At 37.7% G+C, this 17,052-nt stretch overlaps 2 protein-coding genes across 2 annotated transcripts in view; one reads left to right on the plus strand and one right to left on the minus strand.

The window, feature by feature from the left end:
• Positions 1-17,052, minus strand: part of LOC135080989 (neurobeachin-like) — a 737,070-nt gene that overhangs the window by 54,539 nt on the left and 665,479 nt on the right. The window lies entirely within an intron of this gene.
• LOC135081223 (facilitated trehalose transporter Tret1-2 homolog) overlaps positions 1-17,052 on the plus strand; it is a 32,283-nt gene that overhangs the window by 6,889 nt on the left and 8,342 nt on the right. The window contains exon 2 of the mRNA XM_063975971.1: positions 2,054-2,168. Within this exon, the coding sequence (XP_063832041.1) occupies positions 2,112-2,168 (57 nt within the window). The 5' untranslated portion in view covers positions 2,054-2,111. The remainder of the gene's footprint in view (positions 1-2,053; positions 2,169-17,052) is intronic.

Consider the following 17,052-nt stretch of genomic DNA (forward strand, 5'->3'; position numbering starts at 1 on the left):
ACTAAAACGTAGAGTTTTGTTCTGTTAGGGCTTGTAGAGTTAGAAGCTTGGCTCTACATGAGATCTGATAACTTTTTCATAACGCACGTCGTTATGGTCTCGTTTTGGTAACATTTTATATGAAAATGTTACACAAAGAGGGTTTCAAAGAAACACGTTTCCTAAACGATTTATCCTTATCCTTAAATCTTTATCTAAGATGTAATTATTATTTTATAGTCTACCGGGAATAATTGAGACTCTATCCGACTGAGAAAGAGTTGATTGTGTAGGAAACTAATGATAGATCGCGAAACGAGTTAATGAGCCGTTTACTGTCCTTAGCGGTTATTATCTAGTCCCACGATGATTTATTGCACTTAAACGACCGTGTGGAAAATCGTTGCCACAAATCCACAATATAAATGGATAAAACCAGAAGGCGCTTGTATATTCCCACCTCTCGTTCCCACCGCTGCAACTCATGTGTAGCCAGGATCTACAACTTGATCGCCATAAAAACCCAACCAATGAAGGTCAAGTTTGTAAGGGAAAGTTAAACTGTCATTGGACCCGCAACGAAATTAATCAGAAGAACATAGGAGGAGTTTGAAATTAGGCGCTTGTCTGTCGTTGCGGCAGTTGAACCACTGTGGTTATCGCAAAAGGCGACTAAGAGACAAATATACGAACATCAGGCCTCCCCAGCCCCCAGCTATGGATTCGGGAGGCCTGATGCTCACTTCATCCTCCATTTGCCTCTGATATATTAAAAAGGGTCGTGCTATTGCAATCGTCCAGTAGACATGACATTAATCGTATAGGGCTAGGCTACTATAAAAACCTATACTTTTTGGCATGTCGATACGAGATCAAAAACAAAAAAGGTGAAAATCTTGGTGATAAAAAATATATCAAAACAATATAGATGCTCATTATTGTCTCTATAAATTTTTTACTAATCTTGATTGAGACAAACAGATTTGATATTATATTTTTCGTATAATAAGTAGGAACCTTGTATTTAAACCTTAGAAAATCCATGTTTGTAAAACATATACGAGCTTTCTGACCCTTTCAATGCTGTGCGATCTCACAAGAGCTCGGGAAGGAAACATATCGACATATCGATATCATCAACGCGCATTTGCATATAAAACTATGAATATCGAAATGTGTATGTGTATGTATAGCAACAATAATATGCATAGTTTAGGTGTTATATTGCAATAGCTCTATCAATGTCGTCAGATAGGTATGCTGGAGTTAGGTATGTAAAAAGATTGAATAATTGTTAATACTAGTAATTATTCGCGCATATTTATAGCGGTAGTTGATCTAGAAGCAATTAGGAAGGTATTGCTAATTTATTAATATCTTAGCGTCATTGCATACTTAATCGTTTTATACAAAGATTACCTAACTCTAGTTTCATTCAACTGAAATTAAAATGTAGTTTAATGCAGTATCTTTTTTCTTCGAACTTTTTTCAGGTTTAGGTACATAATATTGAACATTGTGCCCTGGTATTTACTATGATTTGGATTTCTTTAAGCTTAAGACCTCACGTCTTTAACTGCCAAGAAACTAGATGCAATAGAAAATCTATTATTGGGGCTCACCGGTGACCCCCACGGCGTTCTTTAAGTATAACAGAGGGAGGACACAAAACGACGAATCAAGGATAATATCTCATCATATTATGGATCCGTGAAGAAGTTATTATAAAGCCGTGTGGTGACGGCAGAGTAGAATACATTTGTCACCAATGGTGTGTCGTAAGAGGCGACTTGGGGGCTACTACACATCAAACAGAGAACGGGCAACAGCGCTCTCTGAAAAACATCAATCTTTTAAACTGCGATTTCCAACCCGCCTGCCAAGCGTGGAGATTATAGCAAAACCCTTCACTAAAGTGGAGGAGGCTCATATTCCAGCAGTGGACTGTAAAGGGCTGTTGATGATGATGATTATGGATCCTATTAAGTTTATAAGAACAAACCCTACTTTTCTCTTTCCAGTGTGATCTATTCTGCACCCTCTATGTATGTTAATAAGGTTGCATTTGTTGCAGGGGTTTGCGCGGTTGCCGCGGCGCGGGAGCGCGGGCGGGGCAGCGTCGCGCGCGCAGCATGATCGCCAGCTTCAAGGGCTTCTGGAAGGCGTGCCGCTATGGCGACTTGTATATGGTTCGTATACATTTCACTATGAGAAGGGACAGTTTAACCAGAGTAAATAAAAATGAGTAGGTCATCTTCATAGAAACGCCCGGCGCGCTCACATACAAACCGCGCTCGGTGCGTTTCTATGAAGATGACCTACTCATTTGTATTAACTCTGGTTTAACTTTTCCTCAGGGACAAAATTGACTTGGTTTATTGGTGGTGAAGGTGTAGATCCTGGCCAGACCGGAGTTGCAGCGGTGGGAAAGGTGGGAACTGGGAATAGTCCCGTTATGAGAAGGGACACAGATAATTCATAGGGAGGTTCCCCATTATCAGGTCATTTAGTCCCCACTGCAGGAGCACGTTCCTCACGCTAGCTGATCAGATAGGTACACTTTTTACGCCATTTTAGGGTAGCGAAGGATTATATGTATTATATTTAGAAAATAAATATTGGTGTCATTACAAAAATAAACCTAAAAATACACAATTCACTTCCTCTTATCTGACAGTCGTAACATCACTGGATCTTATTTCTGTATCAAAAACAAGATATCGATGCCAAAATAAAGTTATCATCATGGTTTAAATCTCTTTCTTAAATCTTATACACAGTAGTAGAAAAAACACTTATGACTGCGACTTTCTTCAATATCATCATTCATCTGCAGACTGCGTTTTATCTAAGTCTACTTTTAAACAATCGTTCATGATTCTGGGTCAGGAGAACACTAATAATAAGGCTATTACGTATATGTATAGGTACGAGTAGATACGAGTAGTAATATCATAGTGGATTAGGTTAAGTACCAAACTCTTAACGTATAATCAGAGTATTTAGGCACCAAAAATCTAAGGCTGAGTTGCACCACCCAACTTTGACGGTAACTAGGTATAACGAAAATCGTTGTTTTTTGTATGGAGTTTAACAGATTTTTGACGTTTGTTAAAGTCAAAGTTAGATGGAGCAATCCAGCCTAAGACTAACATGGCTCACGTGACATTGACAAACGTAGAAACAATAGCCATAGAAGAGAAGGAGACTAGCATGTACGAGTAAGTAGGTACAAAGTTTGCGTGTCTTATGCAAACTTTGACAATATATTTTATACAATAATGGCGGCAAACTGGCCAATTATGACATAACAGAGCAATCTGTAGCAGATACCATCGCGATGCGCCGGCGCAGGCACCAACGCCACGATTGACGGGAAAATTGCAAAATTAGAACGTTCGCTATGCGATGCACTTCTTAACGATGCAGTGGAGGTAGCTGGATCGTTTAAAAAGAGGACGACATGCAAGTTAATCTGGCGATTGAGGATATGCCAACAATTGGACATTTATCAAATTAGCCGTGTAAATGTGCGATGCCGAAAACTCGTAAACGTCTCGTGCTAACTAGACTGATCGAGAAATAAATATGGACAGTTAATGTCATAACACGACGTGTCATGTGTCTTATTGCCGTGTATATTATGGTGATAATTAAACAAAAATATACCTACTTATAAATCACTACATAAACAAGAAATGAAATGGCATGTAGCAAACCTGTGGACGTTTCAATTAATGTCCAATGACTAAATAAATTAAACGCTTCCTTCACAAAAACAATGGACAATATTTAACTCAATAACATTATGTTATGTCTACTACCATTCTAATGTCATTGTAACGATCTTTACATGATTTTATAGTAATAAACCGTTATTATATGTCGGTCAAGGGCCGGGTATAGATCGCATGAAAACAAATGTCTCACTTAGCATCCATTTCTGTATGCAAATTGCACTTAAACAATGAACGTTCAGAATTGAAATAAAATGCGCTTTAAAATGTCGCAATACGCGCCTTAAATGGTCAATATTTATAATTTACGCCTACTTATGGGTCACGAACTGGCGTTGTGATCTATATTTCCCAATTTCTGAGTTGGGCAACTGTCGGATTATGCGGTAGAAACTGAAATGGACGCGTAAGGTCGACGGGATCGCGTATATTTAGAGGCGTGTGCGCATTTGATAAATCTTTCGGATTTAGAACAAAGAAGAGATTGAAACGGAACAGTGGATTTTGAACGTATTGAAAGTTTGAAATGCTTCTAAACATTGATTATCGTCGTCATCAGGTCATTTGGTCTCCACGACCCTCTCTAATTTAACAGGGACAAATGGAGGATTAACGATTGATAGTCAAAATTAAACATCGAAATGGTGTTAGGGAGTGAGTTGGCTTTTTTATACTTCCCACTGTCACCACAATAACTAATCTAATGGGCTTTGAAACACTTTACTAAGGCCCGATTCGACCAAACTTTTATCCCAGAATATCTCCTAGTATAATTGGCACATTGACAGTTTCAGCATGGGAAATATGTCAAAATGTCGAATTTATTCTGAGATGAATATAAACTCATGTTTGGTCGAATCCACCCTTAATAAAATATGTTCTGTAAGGTCAAATTTTCCATGTCATAGTTGCATACAGTCAATATTCTTCATATTACATTAATGTACACATTTTGCATGCATGCTACGGTCATATTAGCAGGCTAGTTGATCAAATCAGTAAGTTCACAAGTCTATTGTGCCGTGACCAGCGCTGCAGCGTGACCAAAGGCTGATAACGACGTAGAGGCTACGTACTCGATGATTACAATTTAGCAATAGTAAATAAAAAAACACGCCATGTTGATAAGCATGGATTGACTTGTTATAGTTTGGTAGAGTTTGTTTTTCTTTTCCATGACGCGAAAATGAGGCTGACAAAGGTGACTGAGTTTCTTCCGCCACTTCTTCTCAGCACCAGCCCATATATTGTCCCGAAGTGGCGGTAGGGGAAGTTATTTGGGACGTGTATAAGCGCCCTGGAAAAGGTCTAAGGTACTTACTGAATAAAAACTTTGACTTTGTCACATTTAGTACGACTTAAATAGCTTATGAGTTGTACTGGTTCTAGAGGTGGGCGCCACGCCGGCGCGCCGCCGCCGCCGCGAATTTTTTCACGCCGCCGCCGCCGACGACCAGCTGTCGGCGCGCCGATACTGATACTGTACAAACTATTTGAAATTTATTTCTCTCCTTACTGCACTAATTTGTGTTTCGAACGCAGAAGAACTATTTTTTTATTGAGTTGAGCGGCTATTCTAGTTCAATAAAGTCCTAGTATCACTGCGACCGGACCGATCTATTGTGATCGCCGCTATTTTCCTTACAGTATCTTTTGGGGGGCGATATGTTTTACATCTTGTGGGCTTAGGATGTATTTGCCCAGGTGTAAGCTCCGCTTGCGCATCAAAGATCCTACTCAGTCCTATGATCTGCTTAGAGCATTTTCGGTCATAGGTTTTTATGAGAGCTTTGGAATGAGTTAATCCTGGCGTGTCTGACCATGCCTTAAAGGATTTGTTCAAATAAATGTTCTCCAAGGTCATTCGAGCGAGACTTTTGGGAATGCCACAAAAGGGTTCTGGACCATATTGTGTTCCCTCCGCTCCCGCTCTGGCCAGTTCGTCGGCATTTTCATTGTCCACGATTCCCGCGTGAACTGGAACCCATCTCAGCGTTACTCTGTTACGTTTTCCTAGGGTATTCAGTCGACTCATGCAGTTTTCTACCAACTTTGAGGTGATTAAGTTGGAGTTTAAGGCCATCAGCGCGGCCTTACTGTCTGAGTTAATGTAAATTATGTGGTTGGTATAATTTTTTCGCAGGTTAGCTTCCGCACATTTAATAATTCAATCAAAAAAATAAGATCAAGCATTGGACTTGATCTGAGACTTGCAACAATCCCTGCCTTTGATTCCTACTGATGATGATGATTCATCCGACCGATTACGGTCATGGTGACCACTTCGACTTAGCTGTCTTAGCGGCGCTGGTGCGCCCGAAGATGGCTTACATAGCCGATCTTCGCGGTACCTAAACTTCTCGCACATTGAGAGTAATTACCCGCCGCCAACATAATTATAGTGAATGGCGGCAGATGGACGGGATTTACATCATCGCGTTTTGCGTCGAATTCAGTTGTGCGCTGCTCGTTGAATTCGCGGACTCGCCTCTACACAACACAATCTCCCGCCATTCTAGGTGCTGTGCTGCCAAACCTTCCCATTGTGATTTGAGAGGGCTCATTTAGTATATTTTCATATGCTGCTTCTGGACATCTTTGTACTTGACTATCTGAGGAGTTGACCGCCATGTTTCCGCTTACCCACCTCAAGTTCAAAGTAGAAGATTGATCCCTACTACGCTAATTGAGGACGAAAGACGCAGGAGGACAAAGTGACTGACTTAGCCCACAGAATCGCTAAAATCAAGTGGCAGTGGGCGGGGCACATATCTCGTAGAGCTGATGGCCGCTGCGGTAGTAAAGTTCTTGAGTGGCGACCACGAGCCGGAAGACGTAGCGTGGGTAGGCCTCCCACTAGGTGGACCGACGATTTGGGGAAGGTCGCAGGAAGTGCCTGCATGCGAGCGGCGCAGGACGTCTTTCGGCTGAAACGAAAGAACTAACGCTAAGAGAGATGGCTAAGCTAAAGAAATAGCCAAAATGGACCCTCGTAAAGCACTTGCATTTGATCTGATCACCATGAAGTCCATGGTCTTGACGATGACCACACTGAGTGAGAACCTCGCAAGTCTCTTAACTTTGGAAATGATCCATAAGGCTGGCAAGTCGCCTAACGAATCCTCTTATCGCTCAATTAATCTGACATTTGTATTGTTAAAATTATGGAAAAGGATCATTCTTGCTCGTTTATTCCCTTGCCTAAGTATGACCCATGTAATATAGTAGGTATACCCGAACATAAATTTTGGCAGAAACCATATCAACCATAATCAGTACAATGTTTGGAAAAGAAAAAATCCTATACGTCTGCTTTCGCTGCGGCTTCGGCTGGGTTTATCATAAAGGACTACTCTATGAAATTTAAAAGTACCTTCTAGCACACTTCTACTATCTGCAGATGGATTCTTATCTCAGTGACAGACAGTTTTAAATCAAACTCGGTGACAAAATCTACTCTTTTTAGCTGCAGAGCTAGAGTACCCCAGGACTCTGTACTTGGTCCGATACTCTATAACATCTTCTAGTAAAGTAGCCCAGACACCAGAAAGCTGCGGCCTTCCTCAAATGTAACTGTGATCTTAAAGTGACTAGACTGTTGCAAAGTCAGCTGCTTGGCTGACCAAGTGGCGCATGTAATTAAGCCCCGAAGTCTCACCATATTGTCATTTAAGACGTGAAACTTATCCTCCGGCCAATCTAGACCTCGACACATTAGGTGGTAGTAGGATGACATGGAAAGACCATAAATATAAATAAAACAGAACTGAATATAATATTCCACCGACAGTCAGCTAATCCAACATTAACTATGTGCCTCCAAAGAGCTCAAAAATACATGTTTCAGGAAATACACGAGAACCTGATCTCAGCCAAACCCGCTATCCAAATATCGAAGTATCTATGATCAAGAGAGCTAATTTACTAAGGTAAACCACTGCTCTAGTGGCTCAAACCCCAACCAACTGCAAATCACCTGATTAGTCTTGACGACAGATACTAAAATGCAAATATAAAAAAAAAACCTAATGAACAAAGGTCAAACAAGGTCACGCCGCCGACGCCGCCGCCGCCGAGGCCAAAAAGTCGGCGCGCCGCCGCCGGCCAATTTTATATCGGCGCCCACCTCTAACTGGTTCCAAATAAAATTTTAGATACTAAAAAAGTAGCTGGATACCGGTGGCTCTTGCCATCTCTATTTAGAAATCCAATAGGTATTTTATTAAATAACTCCAACTATGAACATAAACAATATCAAACACGTGTTTTCTATATTTAGACACACTACAAATATTACGGCTAGAGCAAATGTTTTGCAAACGTGACCTCTGCGGTTCCATGACGTGACCTTTACGATTTGCGGACACTTTCCTCCTCTCCCGAGTGGAGGAAGGAGTAGGTATAACTTATCTTTTAATCTGTCGTATATCGGGTAACTTTAAATGTCACACGACAAACTACATTTCCGCTTCCGAACCACAATAATTATCAAATAGCAGCGAATCGCCTTGAACCGTCTTGCTTTCATTCCTATATTATATGAGATCCAATATACCTACACTGTGATAAGACTAGGCTTTGTCCCCAGTTCTCTTGGTGGTCTCCATTTCAGTAGGAACTGGACTATTCCCAGCTCTCGTCCCCACCGCTGCAACTACTGTGTATCCAGAATCCACAGCTTGACCGCCAATAAAAGGTCAACTTTGTCCCGGGACAAAGTTGAATTTCAGGAGAAAGTATGTTGTAACCTCAGGCATAATATCAACTAAAACGTAATAAAATGAACCCGAATTAATTGTACCTCTTCTCAAAAACAGCGTCTGTCTCCTGACATTCTCTGAGTAAATCAGTCTTAGAAGACAGTGATTCAAGAAGAAAAAATACATAATCTGCTCTACATTTAATAAGATTTTTGAATCAATTGGAAAACAATTTGCTAAGAACCTTTTAGATTTATTTTAGAACTAGCGGCCGCCCGCGACTTCGTACGCGTGGATCCCGTTTTACCCCCTTAGGGGTGGAGTTTCGTAAAATCCTTTCTTAGCGGATGCCTACATCATAACATCTACCTGCATGCCTTTCAGCCCGATCCGTCCAGTGGTTTGGGCTGTGCGTTGATAGATCACTATGTCAGTCAGTCAGTCACCTTTGAGTTATATTATTTAGATAAATTAGTAACAAACAAAAAGTCATATTTAGTTAGATATAAATGACATGTGGTAAAGTTAGTCATATGAGTAGGAAACGATAAGCTCTGGCTCGAGGCGTAAGGTTTCACAATTAGTGCGAGTCGTGGCATTTGACTGATATGCGGTTCCGTATTTGTGATACTAAGTAACTATGTACAGTTATAGAAATATGTTATAGGTTTTATTTACCAAGGAATTGTAATTATCAGATTTGTGAGCATTTTCACAAACACCATGACCAGTTTGCATGTTCTCTCTTTCCGCGTCAGTGAACTGCTATAGCAGTCAACTTCTATTGTGTCTGGGCTACTGTCGCGGAAAGTGCTAATGAAATATGTTTTATTCAGTTTAGAACAAGATTTAGTACTTAGAAGTTCTGTAGGCCTAGGTCCTATAAGCGGCTATCACGCCATTTTATCGATTTTGCGCATACATTTTGTTTGACGTTGAAAAGAGTATATCACGACGCGCATCCTAGCCCGGCTGGAGTCGGATTCAGTGAGTGACTAGCTTAGTCACTGAGTGCAAGTAATTTTCCTGAAAATAATGGTACCTAGGTAGAGTTTTAGGCACGACCACTGGCAAGAGTGTAGCTCCGAACAAGAAACATTCTAGGTCGGCGTGACAGATGTCTTTCGCTAACTGCTAGTTCAATATCCGGACTACTTTAACGGTGTCAAATAGTAGGTTGGAATAAAGCTAGCGTATTCATTAAAAATTGTCTAGAACAAATAAATCATAGTTGGAGATGACAATACCTACTCAAATGTAATGATTAAGTCAACCATGCAAACAGCAGCGTTGCTTACAAAGCGGTCGCATTGAACTTGACCGGCGCTAGCGTTTGTCTGCCAATGCCGCGTGTCGTTATGCAACCTCCGAAACGAGTTGTTAGCGGTATTGTACCATTATGAACATATGATAATTTGTATACAGTATGGGTTGAAATAAAATGTTTATGAAAAGGTTCTATGGTTATTTTTTTTTTAGCTTTGAGAGTTATAACTAAAACTTATAAAAAACTCATTTTACATTTGCAAGTAGGCTTTTAAAAAGCACTTTTACATGTCCCAGTATTAACCCTAACACTGCTTCGTGACAACAAATGGGCCAGTGCTGAAAAGCAGCACAAGAAACTCAGTCACTATTCAGTCAAATACTTATCACAGCCCAAACTAAAAAAAATTATAACTTGAAAAATCGAATTGCTTAGGTGGGAATCGAATCTACGGCTTGGTTACATTGTTGCTATCTCTATGGTTCTGGCTTCGATTATTTCATGGTAGGTACATACATACGATTGGAGAATAAATCATTCATATAGGTTAGATCAAAGTAATATTATCCTAATTAATATGGTATCCGAACAGTAAAATACCATTTGTAAGTTAACTAGTGTAAGGGGGACATTGGTTTAAGAAACGGTTGATTGAACTTGACCCGAGTTTAGTGGTAATCATTGGTTAATATTTTACATACGACGTTTAACCTGTCACGTACAAGAATGACAATTGTTTGGTGACCTAACGGGTCAACGGGGCCCATACGATAATTTTTAACCGGGTTATCATTATAAGAAATAATTTTGTAAAAATGTATATGACAGTCGCTGTAACTGTAACTGAATGCTGGATAGGTCTGTCTTGATGCGACTGACAAAAACAGTTGCTTAGATTCAGGGCAAAGTTTACCAAAAATATGAAAGAAGAGGTTATTCCTCAAATAGGTACCTATTTTGAGGCGCAGCTAATAAAGCGCACCTAAACTATTCCTCGAAGCGCACCCTATGTTATGTTGCCCTGGTACTTTTTTTATTCATATTAATTGTAAACATAAAGTTTTAAATCTTTATTTTAGTAAACAGAACTGCGATTAACACTAGGTGTTCTTAAATAAAATTAAGCTATTGTTTTAATTAACTTAACCGTTGCTGAAAGCTTCTAACCGTTACTTTGAACTTGAGTTGGTTTGTCGTCTGCCAACGTCAAATCGATATGCTGAGGTTCAGCTCGTATCACTCGTCTTTAGCTTTTGACATTTTTATTTATCTCATCAACATTATTATTCTATCGATTACTTTTAAATGTTATTGCGCATTTGAAATGTATCGATTCATATTCATAAATATTTATGTATTTTTTTGATCACTAAGAAATATTATCTTTAACGAAATCGACCTAAAAAGTTTATCTATTTCTTTTGAAACTTAGATAGACAACAAACTGAGTTTTAAACTAAAAATCGAGGAAAACTGCAGAAATTATGCATAGATCGATTACACGGTTGTTATCAATTAAAACATTTAGTTAGTAGCATTCGAATTAACGTATTAAACTATTCGTCACGATCGATGTCGAGCGATGCACAAATTAGTCACACTTATAAAATTAGCACATTACACTTTTTAAATTAGCGTGGATAATTTTAAAGATTCAGATGTTAATAAAGTTTTGTAAAGAAGAAAAGAGAGCAAAATGAATAAAATGAATTTATTTTTTTATTTTATTTATTACGGTATACCAACAACATTACATACAAAGTAATTACATGAAAATGAATGTACAATATGCACATACAAGTATATTATTATTAAGGAAATAGGTACTTTCAATTTATATTCATGATTTCAGTTTATTATCATTTAGGTATATTTTTGTGTTGCTTATTTATGTATACTTTTCTTGATTATGTGTAGCTATCTCAAAATACTTATTAGGCTTAATTCAGGTTTATTATTTATTTCCTTTAAACGGATCGTTAACCTCTCAAAATGTTGTTTTTAATTTTTTTCTCCTCGTATTATCATCATTTTTGATGTTATGCCTAAAATTTAAGAATAGTTACTAATTACAAAATTACATAATACGGTCAGGTGGTTTTCAAAATTATTCTCCGCACGTGGCGGCCAAAAAGTTAATGCGCCATGAAGCATTCATTAATTCCTTTTTGTTTTACATGAGATGAGTCTAATTGATTTGTATTTTTTGTTTTTATCCGTCTTTTGTTAATTTACGTTAACATTTAATTCTATAAAAGCCATAAAAATAATTTATTCTCTGCGAATAGGCTTTCCAAAAACATTTTTATGTAAAACCTCCCAAATTTTCGCAGAAAGGTTTGACGATTTTTTGCGAGTTCGTAATTATTCGACGCGGAAATTAAGGATTTCTTAAAAGAGTTGTTAACATAACTTCCTGGTTTATAATGCAGTGGCTGTAATACATTGTATAAAATTATGTAACATTTAAACAAAAGCAACCTCGTATGTTATGGAAGGCATTCAGTTCACCTTTGTACTACGTGCAATAAAGTTTTAAGTAAATAAATAAATGTTGCAGCGAGACCCGTTTGTCCGCGGGGCCATCTCGATATTCGACTCAATGCTAACCGGGGTGTGTGAGTGATACAGCTAAGCGAGAAAAGACACAATTAAAAATTTAATGTTTCCTTTTTGTGATGATTAGGGCTCTAATAAGAGCAGGGTTTTTCTTAAAAATCACTGCTCATGTACACACGGCCACACTGTTAACTATCCATTTCCGTTTTTGCTCTCGCTCTCATCAAATGGTGATTCTTTGCGATATAACGAGACGACATGACAGGCATCGGCAATAGTTAACACTGTTATGGTACGTAGATTTTCTCGTGGAAAACTTTCGGGTGAAATCCCTGACATATTTTTCTTTGGCTTTTCTCCAGTTTGTTTGGCAAGAAATAGGAGAGAATTTACTTTCTCACTCGAACAGTATTTACGTATTTCAGGATTGAGTATTTTGGTCAATTTAATTATTTTAAAGCCATAATGTTACGTAAACAAGTACAATCAACTGATGATCACCTATTTAATGACAGGTGTAAACGTAAGCCTATTAATGGTTACGAAGATACTACTGGAAGTATGTTATTAAACTAGTATTTTTATTTCTAGACCATGATTACGGCAAGCAATAGTTTTTTAATGCTAATTTATTACATTTTGAGTCTGTATACATCCTGTGCTTTATTTAAACCAGTGAAGGAAATCCATAAAAAGTGATGTGTCTGTTTCCTTTGTGCTGTGTGATATAATCGGACCAAATTAACATAATCAAGAAAACAATGCTCGCACGATCGACCTCTTCAATTAGAATGTTCTCGATATCAATACTATAAATTATACCTAACAGATCTATAGATCCTAGCAAAAAATATGATAAATACGTCTGTTGAGTCGGAGCCAAGCGGTCACGTTTCGTTGTGTCGATGACCTGAATGCCAAAAGGCAAGCGTGTCAACAAGTTTCTTTCAACGATTACGTCTTTGTTTACATCTTTCTTGTAAAAAACGACTCCTCTTTATTGAGAGTTAAGTTAAAAAAGCGTACTATGACTCGTTTATGAATGGAAGAAATTTTAGCAAATTAACGACTGTTTTCGAAAATATTTTTAAGAATCTTGAAGTATGCACCAAAATGTCTGCGGTAAACCAAAAATTCGGGTCGAAATCGAGGTCAAACGCTAACAGTTCGGTAACGTTCGGTTCCCGATCACCAGGAGCGCATGACCGCTCGGAGCTGGTAAGGTTGCCTCTCGCGGTCAAGGCTGCGGCCTGAGCCACGTCCGACATCCATCCGACTATGCGCGCCTGGTACCCGCGACGCGAGCTCGCCCGATGCAATACGGAAACAGACGAATGGGATCGACGCCATTCATGTAGAATGAAGCGTAATCAATGTTAAGTCCATACATCGTTACTTTAAATCCATACATATTACTGTCCCGAAGCTGTTTTAGGTTTGGGACGTGTGAAAGTGCACTTTGAAAGCCTATTTACAGAAAATAAATGAGTTTTATAAGTGTTTTGTTCAGTAAAACAAAACCAACCGGAATTGGCAGGTATTTGTGCATTGTTGCATTTTGGGTTTCACCATTAAATCTTATTCTGTGGTTTACCCAAATAAGTTTTCTCACCGGTATTGTTCCTTATTATTTAAGCTTGTCTAAGACAGGATTATTTTTATTGAACTGGAAAAGTCAGATTGTAAAACCCTTCTAATTCTGACTACAATTTTTTCCCGAAGTTTCGCCGGTAATTTATTACTAACCTACATTTTAATTGTAATGGTTTAATACAGAAATGTTACTTAAAAGCCATTCAGAGATATGTAGCACAGTAGGTACCTACCTACACCTGTTGATAAATAATGGTTTACGAAAAACATAGGTACACATGAGTAATGACCTTACATTCACTCACATACATACATGTATGGTTATTTCACGAATTTACTAGAATTGGATAGGAAAAACTAATCTACAGGGTGTTAGGTAAATGGGTATATGAGCCGACACTACCCCATGTTAACACGGGCATATAAATGGTATGGTGAAGTCAGAAATTTGATATCATCATTTTATTTTTTTTAATTTTCATACAAAATAATTTAAATGAAGATATCAATTTTCTGACTTCACCATACCATTTATATGACCATGTTAACATGTACCCATCATATACCCATTTACCTAACACCCTGTATATAAATAAAAATGAATTGCTGTTCGTTAGTCTGATTAAAACTCGAGAACGGCTGGGCCGATTGAGCTGATTTTGGTTTTAAAATATTTGTCGTAGTCCAGGGTAGATCTAAACGGTGAGCAAATAAGGAAAAATTGCGATGGCTTATTTATTGCCTTTAAGGCGGAACAGAGTTCGCGGCGTCAGCTAGTAGGTAATAAATATTCGAGTGTTTTTTTTACTTCCTCATATTTTTCATTAAGTTCTGAAATGTTTTGGCTGAATGGACAAACTAGATAACGATTTGGAATTTGTAGACTTACAATAAATGAATAAATAACCATAATAAAAATAATGATACATTGCCTGACATCACAATGTGTCATATAATACGTAATAAACTGTCATATTAACCTGCAGATGAATTAATTTGTCGTTAATAAATAATGAAGCAAACAAGCGAGGCGAATTAACATTAATTTATGGCAATAAACCCCACAGTTAAGGAAACCATTGGGTTTTGATTAGGTAACGTTGCGTGTATTAACTTGTTGCACAAATACTCGTTTTCTCGATTTAAATTATCTTGTCATTAAAATATTAATTGGCGGTAAACACTGGTTGTCAAACAATGCCGTGCTATGCAGTCTTATTAATGATGCTGTCATGTAAAAAGCAGGAATACTGGCACATAGAGTCGTTTAGAATCTATGGTATAGGAAATAGTGGCCATAAATCAGGATTTCAGAATCCTATTATTCATTTATGTACTCAAAATTTTAATGAAGATAAAATGAAAGGTTTTAGAGCAGACACAGCAAATATATGATAACTACTGTGGAGCAGATTTTATCACTAAATGAGTTTAATTATAATTTTTGGATTATTTATTAATTAGGATTGTTTGCTAGTTACCTGATGTCATAAGACAAAATAATAATGTTATTTTGCATTTTAAACTATAAAAAGATAAATAATCTCGAATAGTTCGCTTAAAGTGTTGTAATAGTGACTCTCCCCGACAATAAGCGTAGAAAATGATTGACTAAATTAATTTCGATGCAACTCACTTCCGATTACGACAAGTGAACTAAATCAAGGGCGCCTTATGAGGCTTTCGGGTTTAATTCGTTTCTACGCCTTTCTAGACCTTTATACATATACATATTATTATGACATATACATTATACTCGTATATCATGTTGTCCAACATATAAAAGGCTGGCGAGTAGATTATTGGCCAGTCTATCAGCTAGTATCGAGGAATGAGCTTTTCGAAGCACACACCTCAGTCTGTCGCTGATTTGACCGTAAGTACGGTATGCCTTTAATTTTATATGAATGTAACTTAAATACTACTTACATCTTTTTTGGATGAGACTTAAAACTGAATTACACGCAAAGGACAGTGCCAATCCATGTATGGAAGTTGGACCAAGTGCTGCCCAGAATGAAACTATAGTGCATTTTGTTCCTCAGGCCAATACTAATTTGTAAACCGGAGCGCACTGAAATCTATCCCTGGAGTTAAGAGAAAAAAAGAGTTTTGTTTGGAATTATTTACTTACAAAATATCATCGATGTATACCTACTACGCATAAGATTTCGCGATTTTGGCATTAAATAATTAACTTTTTTTAAAAATAAAACCGACTTCAAATGCGTGAACACAAAAAAAACTAAAATGTAAAAATATTGCGTATAAAAAAGTTCATCCCCAATTTTCCACCCTTGGGGGTGAAATATTTTCTTCAAATTCGCATGAAACCACCCTTTTGATAATACCTATTCAACAAAAAAATAATCGTTCAAATTGATTTATAATCGGCGGAGATATTGCGTATAAAAAAGTTCATCCCCAATTTTCCACCCTTGGGGGTTGTTTTTTCTATTATTAAATTTAAATGGGACCACCCTTGAGGTATTACCTATACGCCGAAAAAAGATTTGTTCAAATTGGTTCATAATTGGCGGAGTTATCGCGTAACAAACATAGAAAAAAAAAAAAAAAAAAAAACATACGGGTCGAATTGAGAACCTCCTCCTTTTTTGAAGTCGGTTGATAACACTCGTTATGTTGAACTTAACCATACTGCATCCGTACACCTTACTTTAGTACGACTTCGACATTATTTATAAGCGATCAAGCGCTGTTGCAGTAGTTTGGTTAGTTGACCGAAATTAATTATTTCCAAAATAGAGCAAGAAGTTTTAGCTTACAATAACTTCAATAATCGATTGTAATACACCAATAAATTGATTTTTCGCAAGGATAGAGAACTAAAACTTCTTGATTCATTTTGGAAATAATGATTTCTGTCAAGTAACCAAACTATTGCAACAGCGCTATATCGCTTATAAAGAATGTCTAAGTCGCACTAAAGTAAGGTGTACGGATGCAGTATGGTTAAGTTCAACATAGCGAGTGTTATTTAATGCCAAAATCACGAAATCTTATGCGTAGTACGTATACATCGATGATATTTTGTATGAAAATATTTCAAAACAAAACTCTTTTTTTCTCTTAACTCCAGGGATAGATTGCAGTGCGCTTCGGTGTACACATTAGTATTGGTCTGAGGAACAAAATGCACTATAGGTTGATTCTGGGCAGCACTTGGTCCAGACCTTGGCACTATCCTTTTATCTCA

Source organism: Ostrinia nubilalis, chromosome 19 (genome assembly GCF_963855985.1).
Source record: "Ostrinia nubilalis chromosome 19, ilOstNubi1.1, whole genome shotgun sequence".
Lineage (NCBI taxonomy): Eukaryota > Metazoa > Arthropoda > Insecta > Lepidoptera > Crambidae > Ostrinia > Ostrinia nubilalis.